Genomic DNA, 18,559 nt, shown 5'->3' on the forward strand with positions numbered 1-18,559 from the left:
AACTACTTTGTGTAATCAGATGACGCCGAGCTCCTTAATCCCTTTTAATAGAAAACCTCTAATGTCAACATTTATGCAATAAAACAATCATCTCGTTCTCTTCTAGGACCATCTTTGATGAGAAAAAACTGCTGGAGTTTGCGGAGCTCGGATCCTATCTGGAATATGATTTGTTTGGAACAGAACTGCTGAATTACCAGTTTAACACCGCTGTCGATATGCCCAGTGATAATGACAGGATCAAAATGTAAGTCTCTGGAATGTGTAGGTCAAGCAGGGATAGCTTCTATACTGCCAAGGAACTACAGATCCCACACGTCATGCCCAGTAGAAGGTAAATGTGTGTAAACATGCATGAACACTTGGCACAATTAGCACTTGAACAATAATTAATTTCAATGGCCAGAATAAATTATTATTCTGGCCAATGAAATTAATTAATGCCCAATCGCTTGACACGCGTAAACACTTTTATAGAAATGTGGTTTTAGGCAAGTTTTTGATGCTGCTTTTCTCCTGCCAGAAGAAAGTCACGCAGGAGAGCTGGACAAACGCCCAGTGTGCATGAGGCCTATATCCCAACATGGCTTATATATAGTAGCAGTTATATTGGCCATATTTTATTTCCTATATTTCTTTTTTCCTTGAAGGTGGAGTTATCGTTTAACCACTTAAGCCCCGGAAGATTTTACCCCCTTCCTGACCAGGGCCTATTTTGCGATTTGGCACTGCGTGACTTTAACGGACAATTGCGCGGTCGTGCGACGCTGTACCTAAAAGAATTTGACGTCCTTTTTTTCCCACAAACAGCTTTCTTTTGGTGATATTTGATCACCTGTGCGATTTTTTTTTTTTTTTTTGATCATGCGCTATAAACAAAAAAAGAGCGACAATTTTTCAAAAATAACAATATTTTTCACATTTTTTTATATGAAATTCCCCCCAATTTGTTTTCTGCTACATATGTTTGGTAAAAAAAATTGCAAAAAGCGTATTTTGATTGGTTTGCGCCAAAGTTATTGCGTTTACTAACTAAGGGAAAGATTTTTGGCATTTTTGTTGTTTTTGTTTTAACGAGTAATGGCGGCGATCTGCAAATTTTTTTTTTTTTGCGGGACTGCGACATTGCGTCGGACAGATCGGACCCTTGACTGACATTGTTGACACTTTTGGGGGTACCAGTGACATTACTACAGTAATCAGTGCTATATATATATATATATATATATATATATATGCACTGTTACTGTAAAAATGACACTGGCAGTGAAGGGGTTAACTTTTTTTGAGAGGGAGGGGTTAAGTGTGTCTCTAGGGGCGTGCTTTTTACTGTAATTGGATGTGGCTGTGTGTGTAACAGCACAGATCTATGGTCCTACATAGCAGAACCGTATGATCTCCATTCTTACACAGGAAAGAATGAGACGGCTTTGTTTACCTTAGCCGCCTGCCTTTCTCCCGGTGTAATGGACGATCGCGAGTGACCTGATGTCCGCCGGGCACACGCACAGGGGGGGTCCGTGACGGAGCGGGGGCGCGCGCTCACTCCCTAGAGCCTCACAGGCTAGCGACGTAGTCCTATGTCGCTTTGCCTGTGAGGGGCTGACCGCCGCAGTGAATAATCGTGCGGCAGTCGGCAAGTGGTTAAAGTATAATTGTAATTTGAACTTATCAGCCCTGTACCCAGCTTTTTCAGATAAGCAATCACTTAAGCCTGTGTATATTAGCCTGTAAAATAAGTGAAAGGGACATTACAGCCACATCTGCTGGCTTGGAATAGTAAATATTAAATGTTTATATGTAATTACTTGACAAAAAAGAGAATAATTTAGTCGTCAACATACAGTAAATAAGGAAAATGTGTATAAAAACACCATAAATATCTTTAGATCTAAACCCAAGCTTTATCATATAAATATTAAAGTGAATGTAAACCCTCACATATACCCGGTGAAGTAAACGGCCTCTGATGATCCACAGAGATGAAACAAATCTCCCTACATACGTTTTTATTTGTATATCTGCTGTCTTCAGCTTTCTACACTGCTTAGAAAGTGGACATCATATTAGAATTTTTTCTTTCTGTTCCGGCACTGGGTGTGGAGTCTGGACATACGCTGTGTGACAGCTAATTGGAGGAAAGGCACACCCCCCCTCCCCCTCCGCATAGGCAGAGATAGGAAGAAACACGCAGTCTGTCTCTATGCACCCACCCCAACACAAATTTCCAGCTGCTTTTATCTCCTGTGTCGGAGCACTTGTCAGAAGTTATCATGCTGATAACAGAGGAACGGAGCAGCAGAAAGACGTGGCACATAGAGCTTTGGAGAGAGATAAGTAAACACTACAGATATATATATATATATGTGTGTATGTGTATGTGCGCCCAGGTCAAATTTCATGAATGGGATTTACATCTACTTTTAAGTTAGAATTAGGTTAAAGCGGTTGTATACTCACCTAAAAAAAAAAAAAAAAAAAAAAACCTGCAGAAAGGCATAATGAGCTAGTATACTTACCTTAAAACAAAGCCCTGACACGGTCACCCGATCACCGCTGAGGGAGCCATCATGTTCTCTTCCTGGTTCGGCGGCTCCGGCTATGTGAGTGGCCGGAGCCGCGATGACGTCACTCCTGGAGAAACTGGTGGTTAATGAGAAAATGGCCAACTGTATGCCCAATTATTACACTGCTCATTTTATCTGTAGCAAAATGGGGTGAGAACAAGAATGGTAAATGTCAGATTGTTAATGTTCTTCACGCTATGTGAGCCATCTCTATATAAGGATGTTCTATTCTATGCTATGTTGGAGTCTTCTCCAGATAGGGATGCTTCACCAGACCTTGGGAAAAAGTGATAACTGCCTGAGAACAATCATTACTAATACAGTAATCCCCCGCTACATCGCGGTTCAGTTTTTGCGGTCCCGGTAATTCGCAGTTTTTTTTGTAATGTTATTTTACTATATAAATCATTAAAAATGAAAGATTTTTGTGTTTTTCATAGCTCTTGCTCTGTCTCTTAGTATCTTTTATGTGTTTAAATGAGTTTCTATTGTTTTAAAAGTGTGTTTAAAGACCTTAAAATGCTTTTACACATACAGTGACAGTAAAAAAATCATGCCTACAATGCATTTTAATAGGGTTTTTCTATTTCGCGGAATTTCACTTTTCGCGGCTGGGTCCGGAACGTAACCCCCGCAATGGAGGGGGGTTTACTGTATGTAATAACATTAGGCAATTCATTGAATTAAAAAGCTCAGGGAATGTTTTCTCTTGGCGCTGAGGAGAAGAAGAGCAGAGCACCTCTGTCTGATTATTCACCTGCGAGTGGGGAATGTGACCCTGAGACTGAAAGTGAGGACACCTGGGGGCAGCGCAGCACCTGCCTGAATCACAGACCTGCACTGCCGCAGAGAGGCTGGATCGTCCACTCGGTCATTAGGTGCACGACTGCTTCCTAAAGGGCCCCAGTGATAGCTGGCATAAGAACAACATAAAGGACTGTCCTGCCAGCAAAACCATCCTCCAGTGCCTTCTGATCCCTTCTCTTTCTTTCATTTTTACGGACAGTATGCTCCCAGTCGGTGTAGGCCTATTATAGTTGCCATTAATGCACTTCAGCAGTATAGTCTCCTGTATTTGATAAATTAAGCTTTTTTACTGCCCACTGCTACTCTATAGGTGACATCGCTACTGTTTATGCCGAACTGAACGCCAAGTGTTATCTTTCTTATTATTTTCCAAAGCAATTTATTAGAATTTACAGAGAAAAAACAAGTCAGTACAACAATGGAGTATGTAAGCAATTATAGAACAACTTCCAAGTAAAAGTTAATAGGAGGGATAACAATGGCTGACATCGATGTGTCAGGTAGTATTAGGTAGGATGACATTTCAATGGTTATAATAACACATGGAGAAATAACCGAGATTGAAGAAACCTTGGTTCGTGAGTTATTCATTGTTATGAGAAGAGTGGGTAGTATATGGGGTAGCGTAATTGCTAGTTTGTGTTATTTTCTGTCTGGTCGTTGTATTCAGTCTTGGCATAGGGTCATGCGAGTGGTGTCAGGTTCTGGAGTAAGGTTTAGGTTAAGTGATTGAAAGGAAGTCAAAGCCAAGTGTTATCTTATGCCTAGTTTTGCCTTTGTTAATTCATTTTCACACCTGCCTCTTTACCTAACATATCTGGTGACAATATATTAAGTTTGCCTTTACTAACTGGTTCAGTGCCTGTTTCTTGGACATGGTATTACTGGTTACCAGGTACTACTTTCAGTGATTTTCTGTAGTATTGCATGCTTTGTACACTCAACCCAGTGTGTTAGAGGGGCTGAAGTTCTTATGGCAGTCAAAACAAAGAACCCACCTTAACCAGCAGCTCCTATGGGGGTAGCACTACATGTGAGAGTTTTGTATGTAGATTTATGTATTTAATCCATGTAGGAATGCTTCATGCCTGACCTGCATTTTGTAAGTGCCTCCAACCGTACTCCTTTTCTTTCTACTTAGACTGACTTACAACTCTGTTCTACAAAGAGGCTTCTTTTATGGGTTATGAACGGCCTCCTAATTATACTTCTGCATTGTTATTGTGTTACAAGTGTAGCCAGGTTGAAATATGGCGTTTTTAGTAGTGAATTGCGATTTAGGCCTGAATCGGTTGCTCCTTTAAAGCGGAGTTCCACCCTGGGAATACTTTTTTTTAATAAAAATACCCCCGGGACAGTCAGGGCTAGTACATTCCACAAGGGCTAGCCTCTGATCTGTCCCGGGTTGCACTTACCTTTTAGGAGAAATACTTACCTTGAAAATGTATTGTCCAGCGCTGCCATCTCAGGTGTGGGCAGCTTGAAGCCAGCGCGATCCTCTTCTGCGTCCTCTTCCGTCTTCTTCGGTCCCACGATGCACTGCACCAGCCCCGCCGTCACTTCCGGTGCCCAGAGGCTGTTTAGAAGGGAATGACGCGCGCGCCCCGGAACTGATGTCGGGGCCGGTGCAGGCGCATTGATTCCTAGGAGCGATGACGTTCAGTTCCCAGGAATCATTGCAAAGCCAGGAAGTGACGACGGGCCGTGGCCGCCGAGGGGAGGAAGAAGGAAGTAAGGTAAGTATATTTTCTTCTATACGAGGTAAGTAAAAAAAAAAAATTGCGATTATCCATTTGTTTTTCAGGTGACCCGGAGCGAGAAGATGGAGGTAAGTATAAATTTAGGGTGGAACTCCACTTTATGAACTGTGGTAAGAAGATGCGTTTCTCCCAAGGAGCAGTGAACTGGATTATGGGCGATGTAGTTTGAAAGAAGGCGGATTGTCTGGACCACACTCCCAGAGAGCCTTGAGGGATTCGCGGAGGATCATGGGAGGTGAGATAAATTGGGGGAAGAATCGGATGCGCACACTCTTGCTTCGGGGAACTCATGGAGTGCGGGTGTGCGGAGAAGAGCAGCTGAACGGACTGACCAGGAGAGAGGCCAGAGGATGAGGCCTAGATTGTGGAGAAAGAGCGCATCCTGAGAGAGGACAGTGGAAGTCACAGTTAGGTGACTGGTCCAGTGCGGGGATTGAAAGGACAGAGCGGTGCGGAGAGAGAGAAAGAGGCCTACACACAGAGTGCTGAAGTTGTCTGTGACGCAGCATCAGAGAGAGAGAATCCTGTGAAAGGCTGTGAAGATCACTGATGGACACTGTTGTTACAGTAAAGTGACGGGTGATTTGTAAAAAATCGCAAGTATACCTATAACTGTACACAGCATACATTTACATTAGGATCTGGATATTGCCTATACCCCTTTTGTGGATTACAAATCTCACTTAAATAAGTGATTAGAGCTCCAACTGTCGGCGAAGAACAGCAAGGCCTTGCTAGGGTAGTGACTCTATTAATTAATCATTAAAGGGAGCCCCCAGACTTCAGAGTGTGTATGCCAGCTATTTAGATTGAATCTTTCAGATAGAGGGTACATAACAGTGATTGCTGAGTATATTAAGTTCAAGTTGTTTAATAGTGAACAATACAATATTGTATCATAGTCACTCTCACTTACTACAAATATATAATACATGTAGCAGATTTTCCAGGCATTGGGCCTGATGTGGGTCTGCCATGGTTACTGGAAACGCCAGCAGTCCCTTTAAGCTGAATACCCAAGTGTGAGATTGGAGTCAAAGACCAGTCCGGCATCTTTGGTTTGTTTTGTTTATTTTATATTTGGGATGGGAGAAGGGAATGAGTGGGATACTCCTCTGGCTCAACTAGGTACAAAATGTCACACTTGAAGAAAAATGCCTTTCAGCGCTGTCTTGATGCCAGCTGGGGGCCGACCAACGCTTGCTAGTGCTTCAAAAACACTGACTTGCTGTACTGTACTTGAAATTTGACTTCTGACATTCTGGTTAGCTCAAAAGTCCTGAACACTGCTCCCTCCAGTCCTTCCTGACTGAGGTAGCCTCTGTATACTGCTTCCGCTGCTGCAACTCTCAACACTGTACACTTCAGGGCCCAACTGCTGGCACCTCCTCTTTACACTTCAGGGTCCACCCACTGGCACCCCTTTACTCTTCAGGGTCCACACACTGGCACCCCTTTACTCTTTAGGGTCCACACTGGCACCCCCTTTACACTTGCTTCCTGCACTGGCTAGCTAGCTCCTGGATCCCTCTGACCTTCTCTGGAGTGGTCCCCTCTCACTAGGCAGACCCCAAGGGCCAGTTTTCAGTACTCACGAACTGGGAATGCTTTCCTGAAACTCGACCCCTCTCAGCTCCGCTGGTCCTCGGCACAACGGATCCTCTCTGCAGCTCAGCTCAGCCCCCTGTCCCCTCAGACAAGCCGTCTGGGACACCCGATTCCTCTGACAGGAGGGGAGACAGCCGTACTCTCCCTCCCGGGACTCTGCTTCCCGCCAAAGACGCTGTGTCATGTGCTTCCCTCAAACTTATACCCACTCCCAGAATGCTGTGCGGCAGAATCTGCCTTGCTGGAGTAGATACAGGCCTGAGTGTACCATTGGCTGGGTTTCCTACACTGCCCAATGAGAACCCTCTCAATAAGTACAGTGGGGAGACTCCCCAGTCCCAACAGCCACACCTGGGAGACATGACAGCCCAGCTGAAAATCACGGCCCTGCTGTTAAGCAGACAAGACCCACTATGCTTTACCTAGCACCTACCTTGTAGGGTGCTACATACAATATATAGATTTCTAAGTATCTGATTTAGGTTGGTGTTTGTATCTCAAGTCCCATATATATTATTGGGCAGAGGCGGCTCTAGGCTTTGTGAGGCCTAAGGCAAAACTTGGACATGAGGCCCCACTCACGTCCATAATGGGAAAAATAATTCAAGCAATAAAAATTAACTGTATAAATTGCATATATTAAGAGCCTTAACCTTTGTACGATAAGTTCACAGTTTCTAGAATTTTCTCTAACCAATTCTTCTTTAATCAAAGATCATTAAACATCGGGTATATATATATATATATATATATATATATATGTCTGCTCTTACATCACAGTCCCCAGCATTTCCCTATAGGTCATGATTCCCGGAGTCCCTCCTTTCATCAGAGTTCAGTGTCCCCCTTACATAAGAGTTCTCCTTTAAATCAGATTCCCCCAGCATCTCCTCCTTACATCAGAGTCCAGACTCTCAGCATTAGAGTCCCCCTCTTAAATCAAATTTCACAGAGCCCCCTTTACATCAGAGTCTCCAGAGTTTCCCCCTTACACTGTAAGAGGGAACTCTGATGTAAGAGGAGTTCTGGGAACCCTGATTTAGGGGGAATGTTGGGGACTCTGAAGTAAGAGGAGTTCTGGGAACCCAGATTTAAGGGGAAATGCTGCAGACTCTGATGTAAGGAGAGTTCTGGGAACCCTGATTTGAGGGGAAAAGCTTGGGGCTCCAGCTCCACCATGTTTGGCTTTGATGTCAGATATGCAGGACTGGCTCAGCTCCACTCTCTTCCCTGGCAACTGACTCTGGCATCACCGGGGGCCTCTCCTCCTCCCCCAGCCACCCAGGGGCCTCTCCTCCTCCCCCAGCCACCCAGGGGCCCTCTCCTTTTCCCCCAACCACCCAGGGGCCCCTCTCCTTTTCATCCAGCCACCCAGGGGCCCCTCTCCTTTTCCTCCAGCCACCCAGGGGCCCCTCTCCTTTTCCTCCAGCCACCCAGGGGCCCCTCTCCTTTTCCTCCAGCCACCCAGGGGCCCCTCTCCTTTTCCTCCAGCCACCCAGGGGCCCTCTCCTTCTCCTCCAGCCACCACCCAGGGGCCCTCTCCTTCTTCTCCTCCAGCCACCCAGGGGCCCTCTCCTTCTTCTCCTCCAGCCACCCAGGGGCCCTCTCCTTCTTCCCCAGCCACCCAGGGGCCCTCTCCTTCTCCTCCAGCCACCACCCAGGGGCCCTCTCCTTCTTCTCCTCCAGCCACCCAGGGGCCCTCTCCTTCTCCTTCAGGTACCCAGGGACCCTCTCCTTCTCCAGCCACCCAGGTGCCCTCTCCTTCTCCTCCTCCAGCCACCCAGGGGCCCTCTCCTTCTCCCCCAACCACCCAGGGGCCCTCTCCTTCTCCCCCAGCCACCCAGGGGCCCTCTCCTTCTCCCTCAGCCACCCAGGGGCCCTCTCCTTCTCCCTCAGCCACCCAGGGGCCCTCTCCTTCTCCCTCAGCCACCCAGGGGCCCTCTCCTTCTCCCTCAGCCACCCAGGGGCCCTCTCCTTCTCCCTCAGCCACCCAGGGGCCATCTCCCTTTCCCTCAGCCACCCAGGGGCCATCTCCCTTTCCCCTAGCCACCCAGGGGCCATCTCCCTTTCCCCTAGCCACCCAGGGGCCATCTCCCTTTCCCCTAGCCACCCAGGGGCCATCTCCCTTTCCCCTAGCCACCCAGGGGCCATCTCCCTTTCCCCTAGCCACCCAGGGGCCATCTCCCTTTCCCCTAGCCACCCAGGGGCCATCTCCCTTTCCCCTAGCCACCCAGGGGCCATCTCCCTTTCCCCTAGCCACCCAGGGGCCCTCTCCTTTTCTCCTAGCCACCCAAGGGCCCTCTCATTTTCCCCTAGCCACCCAGGGGCCCTCTCCTTCTCTTCTAGCCACCTTCTCCTCCCCCAGCCACCCAGGGCCTTCTTCTTCTCCTCCTCCACCACCAACCATTCTAAGACTCTTCCAACTTCCCTGGGGCTACTCACCCCCTTTGCGTAGTAGACACCACAAATCTATGACCAGCCTGCAGAGTGACAAGTCAGGGCCTGGTTTCCTGTATGTTCCTGGGCCAGGGCAGAGCTCTCCTCCCAGAGCAACAACCGATGATAGCAGAGTGAACTGACTGGGCAGTCACTTACTACTGATGCAGGTCCATGCCCACCGATTCCTCCACATCTTAGGATTACATGATCAGATGGCCAATCCCCAGGCAGAGAAGGCGCGGTAAGTGTCAGCGGACAACAGACACCTGGCAGCCGCAGTGAAGGGACTGCAGCACACTGCTGCCACTTTTATATCTGAGGATTTAAAACAATCTTTTACTTGGGAGATTTCCCTGACTGCGCCCTTCTAAATGTTGTCGCTCCGCCACTGGCCGCGAGGCCCCTGTAGGTGCGAGGCCTTAGGCGACCGCCTAATTTGCCTAATTAGAGAGCTGCCTATGTTATTGGGATTCGGGAGATCAAACTCTCCTTAATTCTTGATTGCATATTTTGTTGTGTTGATTTTGTATCTGTTACATTTAACTTGATCCAGTAAACAGTTACACTGGTACAGAAGTGTCAAGAGTATTACTGTTCTAATATGTCTGAACCTGTAGTGCCCAGCGGGTCGGAGATGCCTTAGGGTCCAGGGTGTGCAGAGGAGGTGCTATTACCAAGCAGCCCCCATGGGGGTCGTGCTACCCAAGCACCACTGGCGGGGATTACAAGTGACCGTTTAAGACCACAGTGCACTGGCATAGTCTACCATTGTCACTATCAGGAAGCAGGTCCAGATCAATGTGGAGCTGATGCTGGAATGAGTGCATGTAGTTAGGAAGTGACTGACAGCGGCTGCAAGAGATCAGCAGTACTAAGAAAAAGAAAAAAGAAATATCCCTTTTTGATACAGTGCTTTAGTAAAATAAACCTCATCCAGTTAGTTTACATAAACTTTAATCCTCATTGGGTTCTCTAGGCAACTGCTCCAGTTTTCAGCAACTGGCTGCCCATGGTTTGATGCTTTTTGGGTTGTTATCCAGTATGAAAGCTGGAACTGTTGGCTATAGCAGACAGAATGCTTTAATTTTTCGTTCTCACATAATCGGATTCATATAAAACTGCTCTCCTGCCCATTTCTTAGTAAGTTCTAGCTTCATTTCCGATCTTTTTGGCAGTCAGAAGAAAGTTGGAAAAAAAAGGTTCTTTATCAAGTTTGTAACTTCTGAAGTGTAAGATAGAAGTGCTGCTGGCTGGAGTTCTGCTAACCAATCGATATGTAGTATTTTATTATGTCAGTTCCATCAGCACTCATTTGTGTTTATTGGTATCTGGCAGAGTAATGCCAACACAGTGCTGACAATAGAAGGAGAAGACAGCGGTGTGACACACCCTGCGGACTCTTGTTGGGCCCCAGAGAGACCGTAAATTAGGGGTGTGAACCAAGAAATGGGATTTTGAAGGTGAAGCTTGCTGAGGTATATAATAGATAAATAAAAATGAGACAAAATAAAATAACAAGGTTTTGTTACAATGTTTGTAAAAACAATCACAGACAGTGATAATAATTCAGTGCATAAAGATACATAGTATACAAGGAACCATAGTTGCGTGGTTAGGGCCACTTATGTCCGACATGTTTCGCCAGCAGGCTTCCTCTGGGACATTGCAAACTGGTGACCTCAACACAGGTTCAAAGGTTGTATCTAAAGTATTGCACATGTATCCATATACCAGGGATCTCTGCCGTGTGTCCAATGGTGGGTGAACACCCTGAACTCGAAGTCCAGCCAGGTCAGACCTTGCTATATTAACAGGAACCGGACCGGGCTATGCCGAATCACAGCGTATCTTGAGTACTGAGATCGAGTGGTAACAAACAGCCGCGCCACTGTGGTCGTGTCACACCGCTGTCTTCTCCTTCTATGTTTAAACAGGGATGTGGTGAAAGCTTGCTGGGTACATTGGCTATTTAGGCTTGGCGTTCTCCTTCATACACAGTGCTGACAATGTTGCTTGAGATCCATTTCTAAAGTTACTTTACATGAAAAGTGGTTAAGGCTTGACCATTCATTTGCATGTATGTGAACATCACTCATTAAGGTGCCTCTATTTGGGATGTAATCTCTCTGATCTATGACCGCTTTTTAAAAGAAAAGCACTTTAGTTATAGGGCAGTGGCCTCCAAACGGCAGCCCTTTGCTTGCCTTTAGCCAGCTCTTGGGCCATTAATCCCTCCACCGTTAGCAACAGTGGGGCATAGGTGCTGTCATTGCCACTAACAATGGGGAAATGTTCTTCTCAGTGACAGTAGTGATGGCACTATTATTTCCATTGATACCAATGATGGGGCCACTATTCTCCCCACTGATACCAATGATGGGGCACTATTCCTCCCACTGACACCAATGATGGGGCACTATTCCTCCCCACTGACACCAATGATGGGGCACTATTCCTCCCCACTGATACCAATGATGGGGCACTATTCCTCCCCACTGATACCAATGATGGGGCACTATTCTCCCCACTGATACCAATGATGGGGCACTATTCTCCCCACTGATACCAATGATGGGGCACTATTCTCCCCACTGATACCAATGATGGGGCACTAATCTCCCCACTGATACCAATGATGGGGCACTATTCTCCCCACTGATACCAATGATGGGGCACTATTCTCCCCACTGATACCAATGATGGGGCACTATTCTCCCCACTGATACCAATGATGGGGCACAATTCTCCCCACTGTTACCAATGATGAGGCACTATTCTCCCTACTGATACCAAAGATGAGGCACTATTCCTCCACACTTGTATAAAGTACTCGAAACCCATACTTGAGTAAAAGTACAGGTACTCGATCAAAAAGTGACTTGAGTAGAAGTGGCAGTGCTCTATCAAAAAGTGACTTGAGTAGAAGTACTAAAGTATTCTACATTTTTTGTACTTAAGTACTGCAAGTAGTTTTTTTTTTAATTTTGCTACTCAAGTACTGAAAGTAAAAGTACCAGTAGTTTTTTAAAAAAAAAAATTGCTACTCAAGTACGGAAAGTAAAAGTACTGTGTTATGTAATTATTAAAGAAAGAAGTCAAAAGTTTGAACATCATATTGTTTTTTATTATTTCAAATGATTAACCTAGAGGACAATCACAATTCCTTTGGCTGTGACTTTTTGTAAACAAAAACAGATAAAGTATGTCCCTCCATTTCCCCTTTAAAGCATCCCTCCTTCTCTTCCCTGCATGTTTTTTTTTCTCACCACAGCCTTATGGTGCGCAAAATCATATATAAACCAATGTGATATACAACAATATATTCCAATAATGAAATAAAGGAAGAGTGTATGAAATCAAAGTCCATATATATAATGCCATAATACCATATATATGTGACAAAACAAGATGAATATATTTTCAAAGGTGCAGGAATCAAACAGGTGCTATTCCAAATAATAGGTGCAGACTCCCACCACCTTGTGGATTTCCCTCTTACCCGGCGGATGAAGGTAAGTGCAAAATAATATCCAAATAGACTCTTCCAGTGAAACAAAACTGCAAAACCTGTGCTCTCAACTTCCAGTGAAAAAAGCAAAATCAGCCTCTTACCAGAAAAAAGGTCTATGTACGCTTGTGACTCTCCTTGGTTGGGGGAGATTCTCTTTCCCCTTAACAGCAGATATGTAGACCATTTTATTTATACATACAGTAGCATTTATTTTCGTATGCGCTGATTTACACATGACATTATACACATTTTTTTTGAACTTCATGAAACCTGCCATCTACTGTTCTGGCAGTGGCAATATTTATAATTGTAACGAGTAACTATGCAGCACAAAAAAAAAAATTTCAGAGTAGAAGTATTGAAATCATCAAAAAAATGTAGTGAAGTAAAAGTGGAAGTAGGAGAAAAAAATTCTACTCTAGGAAAGTACAGATACCGCATTTCGGTACTTAAGTACAGTAGTGAAGTAGTTCTACTTAGTTACTATACATCTCTGTATTCCTCCCACTGATACAAATGATGGGGCACTATTTCTCCCACTAATTCCAATAATGGGGCACTATTCTCCCCACTGATACCAATTAATGGGCACTATTCTCCCCACTGATACCAATGATGAGGCACTATTCCTACCACTGATACCAATAATTGCTGCATTCGTTTTTCTTTCTTCTATTTACATCTAGTGATCCAGCCAGCAAGTCTGTTATTTTTCAGAAGCATAAGTTCTCCAGCAGAATGTATCAGTTTACATGGACGAGTCAAAGAACTTAAGGCTTCATTCACATGTCAGCGTAGCGATCGCGGGCAGAATCACTGCGATTCTGCCCGCGATACGGAAATCATTGCAAATCGCGGGACGCCTGTGCGTTGCCCGTGATTTGCAATAGCACCTCAAATGCTGTGCGATGTTGCCACGATTTGCGCCTGCCGAATCGTGGTAACATCGCGCAAAAAAAATCACAGTACAAGAGCTTCTTTGGGGCGTCATGCCTCCCGCGGTTTTTTTTTGCGCGATGTTACCGCGATTCGGCAGGCGCAAATCGTGGCAACATCGCACAGCATTTGGGGTGCCATTGCAAATCACGGGCAACGCACAGGCGTCCCGCGATTTGCAATGATTTCCGGTTCGCGGGCAGAATCGCGGTGATTCTGCCCACGATCGTTACGCTAACATGTGAACGTAGCCTAAAGCTTTTGTTACCCGAACACGTTATGTGCCTGCTGTGCCATGTACTTGTATGAAAAAGTCTCCTGTTCTTTCTATTGCTTCCTTTGTGTGAAATTCCTGGTGTTCCTGCCAGTCCCTTTGCTTTCTAATTAAAAACTGACCACACTATGCCGGAGAGCACACTGTGGTCAGTTCTCTAGCTATGATGGGAATTCAGTGTACTCTCCACCAATGATCTGACTTGTCCTGACAACCCCCCCGCTGCACAGCCATTCGCTGGGAACAGGGCTGGGACAAGGGGTGGGCAGGAGGGAGGGTTGCCCTGGGTGCAATGATTTATTGCAGGGTAGGGGGGGCGACTTGACTCTAACCCCAAGGGAAGGGGGCGCAGTTTGGCATCATTGCCCTGGATGACCTTGTCCGGGCACTGGCTGGGAAGCTCAGAGCCCTGCTGCTTCTCCCTCCACCCCAGCTCTTATGCAGAAATGTGAGCACTTATAAAAAGGGAACACTTTTTTTTTTAATATCTATACAATGTTTTGCCTTTCATTTTTACTTTAATCTGAATGGGTTGTTTAACATGGTGATTGTTTACAATTATTTTAACACTGCCAGGGGTGAATAAAATGATCAACTTTTTATTTATTCATGTAAAACATGGGTGTCCAACCTTTTGGCTTCTCTGGGCCACATTGAGTGTAGAGAAATTTTCTTGGGCCGCATATAAAATATATACTATAGTTTATGGAAAAAATATATATACTATAGTTAAGGTATATAAGTAATAAAACGCTGCGGCTGCGCCCTTCCCGCGCTGACGCGCCCCCCAGCACTAATTTAACACAACTAGTGGATGATCCCCTCCGAGGCAGCCTCTGCCTACAGTTAGTTGGAAACCTCTGTGGCCGTGCCCCCGACTCGACTTCCTTCCTCCCTAGCAGAAAAAAAAATTGTCAGGGGGCAGTGGGCCGCATTGCCTGTGATTCTGGGCCGCACGCGGCCCCCGGGCTGCAGGTTGGACATGCCTGATGTAAAACATTAATCCCAGAAGGGAAAAAAAAAAAAGTTTGCTGTAACGCATTATAAAGTGTGAGCTGGAGTTTGGCTTCAGTTTGTTTAGTGTATATAAATCTGCTAATACATTTAAAACTATCATCGTCCCAAACTGTCAATGCTGCTGTCTGCTGTGCCTCCTGTGCTCATTTCTCCACAGTTGTGTCTCACTAATGCCAAAGGTGTTACTGTCCAGATCATCAGGTGAAAACAGAGGTAAAAAAGCCAAAGAAAGGAAAACTAATGCAGTCACCACCACATCTAATGATTGATAAGCTGCAATTTATTACATTTTTGGTTTTGGGTTTAATACCAATATTTAAAGTGCATTCCCTGTGTTGTTGCTCTTCCCTGGCAACTTCTATCCCCAGAACTCATCCCTATTGTGCTGACTGTGATGACACTTACCCTGCTACTTTCCTTTGATTTAGGCATCCTGAAGGCTGGGTTCACTCTATTGCAATGTGGGAACCAGTGTGATTCCAGTGCGGGTTCCAGCATTGCATGTATCTGGCAGGCAGTTAACACTGCCCTATGCAAAGTGCTGTGGGTGTCAATAAAAAGGTAATGACACCCCCAGATTGGATCGCCTAAGTGTGCAGACCAAAAAAAGTGTCCTGCACCATTTTGGTGTGAATGTGATGTGAATTCAGCCATATAGATTCGCATCCCACAGACATTGCATGTGATCTGCTCAGCAACGCGGTGCGATTTACATGCAATGTCCAACATCGCAATAGTGTGACCCCCAACCTTGTGACAAAAGCAATTCGCTTATGGTCTTAGTTGACTCTGCCAGTTGTCCGAGAGAAAGGTCACTGGGAGGCCCCCATCAACCTTTTATAATTTCTCATGAATTGTAGTTTGTGTGGGATAATTACCAATATTAGACTTCTTTATCCACGCCAGAATGACATAAGTGTCATCGGGTCTAATGCATTTCTAGCAATGACACTTTACATAGAGAACTGCACAATGTCTGCCTGCCCTTCCCTAAGGATTCTTTTCTGATTAACTGCACAGCTACTGCTAAGGAAGAGCTGAATTAGAAAAACGATTATTTTAGGACTGCAAGCTGCTGAGAATCGATCCGGAATGAGGATTAGTGTAACAGTTAGTTTTTATTGCAAATATGTGCTTATTCTGTTATGCCATGATTATGCCATTATAAGTTGGGAGGCTTTGGGTGGCATCACCAGCTAGAAGATGGCTCAGCCATTTTTTGTTTAATTTTTAAATACATTTTGGTCAATGAACTAGAGGTGGTGAGACCCCCTAAGTCCTCACCTCCACTGCTAATATTACAATTCCTTCATCTATTTGCAGCATCAGGAACACCGATAATTCATTCCCGCCATTGAAAATGTTGGCTTATATTTTTGGACAATGTAATATTTGTTGTGAGATTTTGATGCTATATCAGATAATTGTATGTCCATTTCGACATTATTTTCATCTTCATAATAGTACAGTTAAAGCGGAGTTCCACTCAAAAGTGGAACTTCCGCTTATCTGTCACCCCCCACCTCTGGTGCCACATTTGGCACCTTTCAGGGGGGAGCGGGTATCTGTTTTTGACAGGTATCCTGTCCCCACTTCCGTCAGACCACGCCGTGGCAAAGTACGTCAGAGGTTCGGCGCCCTACTCCTCCCTCTGCTTCCAGGTCAATTACCGAGCACAGCACGCTTCGCGCATGCGCAGTAGGGGCTTCACAGCTGGGTTCCCTTACTAATGGCAGTGGCAGCACCAGACAGCTGATGGAAACATCAGCTGCGGTGCCAACATTGCTGGATTCCAGAACAGGTAAGTGTGCTAATATTAACCACTTACCGCATACTAACGTAGATCTACGTCGGTAAACTTTGCGGTAGTGTACCGGGATGATGCCTCTAGCTTGAGGCATCATCCTGGTACCGTGGTTTAGAGCCGGCGGTTGGCTTTCCGTTGGTAATGACCGATGCTCGGGTGCCGCTCGATCGTTACGCGGGTGAGCGAGAGGGGACGCCCCCCCCCCTCCCTTCCGTGGCTTTTAACGGGGCTCCCGTCCCACCGGGAGCCCCGAGCACTCAGCCGGCACGTCCGCCTGGCTGGATGGAGTCCCGATCAAAGCCGGAAATGGCTTAGATCGGGTCTCCGTTGACGTAACCATGACGTCACTTCCGGGTTACTGTGCTGCAAAAGGCGGCAAATTTGAAAAACGGCTGTATGCAAAAACGCAGTTTTTGGCATTTTGCATACATGGAAGTGTAGTGGAGGGGTCTAGGGTCTTTAAGACCCTTGATCCCTCCATAAAGAGTACCTGTGACTGCATATTGGTGTCACAAGGGATGTTTACATTGCTTGTGAACGCAATAAAAGTGATCAGATTTTTTTTTTTTTTTAAATTGTAATAAAGTTAAAAAAATAAATAGAATAAATGGGGAAAAAAAATAAAAATTTTAGCCGCCCCGTCACCGTTATCTCGCGCACAAAAAAAAAACGTATACGGAAGTCGAGCCGCGAATGAAATCGCTGTTCAAACCACACATGTGAGGTATCGCCGCGATCGCCAGAGCGTGGGCAATAATTTAAAACAAAGAGCTACACTCTAACTCTAAACTTGTAACCGTTAAATAAATTTAAAGCATCGCCTATTGAGATCTCTATTGACCGTAGTTTGTCGCCATCCCACGGGGGGGCGCAATTTTAAACCGTAACATGTTGGGTATCTATTTACTCGGCGTGACATGTTCTTTCACAATATATAAAAAAAAATGGGCTAACTTTACTGTTTAGTATTTTTTAAATGCAGTGAAATGTGATTTTTTTTTTTTTTTAATTTTTCCAAAAAAATGGCGTTTTAAAGACCGCTGCGCAAATACCGCGTGACAAAAAATATTGCAATGGCTGACATTTTATTCTCCAGAGTCTTTGCTAAAAAAATATATATAATGTTTGGGGTTCTAAGTAGTTTTCTAGGAAAAAATACTGATTTTAACTTGTGAACAAAAAGTGTCCGAAATAGGGCTGGGGCTTAAGTGGTTAAGACAGCAGCTACAGTATGTGTAGCTGCTGACTTTCAATTTTTTTTTTTTTGGGGGGGGGGGCGGAACTCCGCTTTAAAGTGGTTTTAAAGTTAAAACACTTTTTTTTTTTTTCCTTGAAGTACATCTGAAGCTTGTTTGGCTGTACTTCTCCTGTGGATCACAGGAGTGCAGTTCGTTTTGCACTCCTGTGCCGGTTTCCAGCAGACAGCGGGCTGAAATCCGCTCTGCTGACATTACAGAACCGGTCCAGGCACAGCGTCATCGCGACCACAGAGTCGGGATCCACCCACATCCCTCTGAGAGAGCCTGAGCTGGGCGCTCCTGCCCATCCACAGCCCAGAGCTTCAGTGAGCGAGGAGGGGGCAGAACAGAGAGCCGGTGCCTGACAGTCAGCAGCTCTCTGCTTGGGGAGTTGTGAGAACGGAGTAATTGGCGGTGTTCGATCGCTCGGTTCTCAGTGCAGAGGCACCAGGAGACAGATGCAGTATCCACCTAGGTAAGTATGAATAAAAAAAAACCCCATACATCTCTCTAAGGCTGGGTTCACACTGGATTGCGGAGCGGCTTGCAGGAAGAGGTCTTGTGCATCCCATTCACCATTTCAGGTCTGAATTTT

The 18,559-nt window shown here is 45.5% G+C and overlaps 1 protein-coding gene across 1 annotated transcript in view; it reads left to right on the top strand.

Annotated features, from left to right (window-relative positions):
* Positions 1 to 18,559, top strand: part of PTER (phosphotriesterase related) — a 55,451-nt gene that overhangs the window by 22,976 nt on the left and 13,916 nt on the right. The window contains exon 4 of the mRNA XM_082259915.1: positions 107 to 247. Within this exon, the coding sequence (XP_082116041.1) occupies positions 107 to 247 (141 nt within the window). The remainder of the gene's footprint in view (positions 1 to 106; positions 248 to 18,559) is intronic.

The sequence above is a fragment of the Pelophylax lessonae genome (assembly GCF_965119305.1).
Source record: "Pelophylax lessonae genome assembly, chromosome: 5".
NCBI lineage: Eukaryota > Metazoa > Chordata > Amphibia > Anura > Ranidae > Pelophylax > Pelophylax lessonae.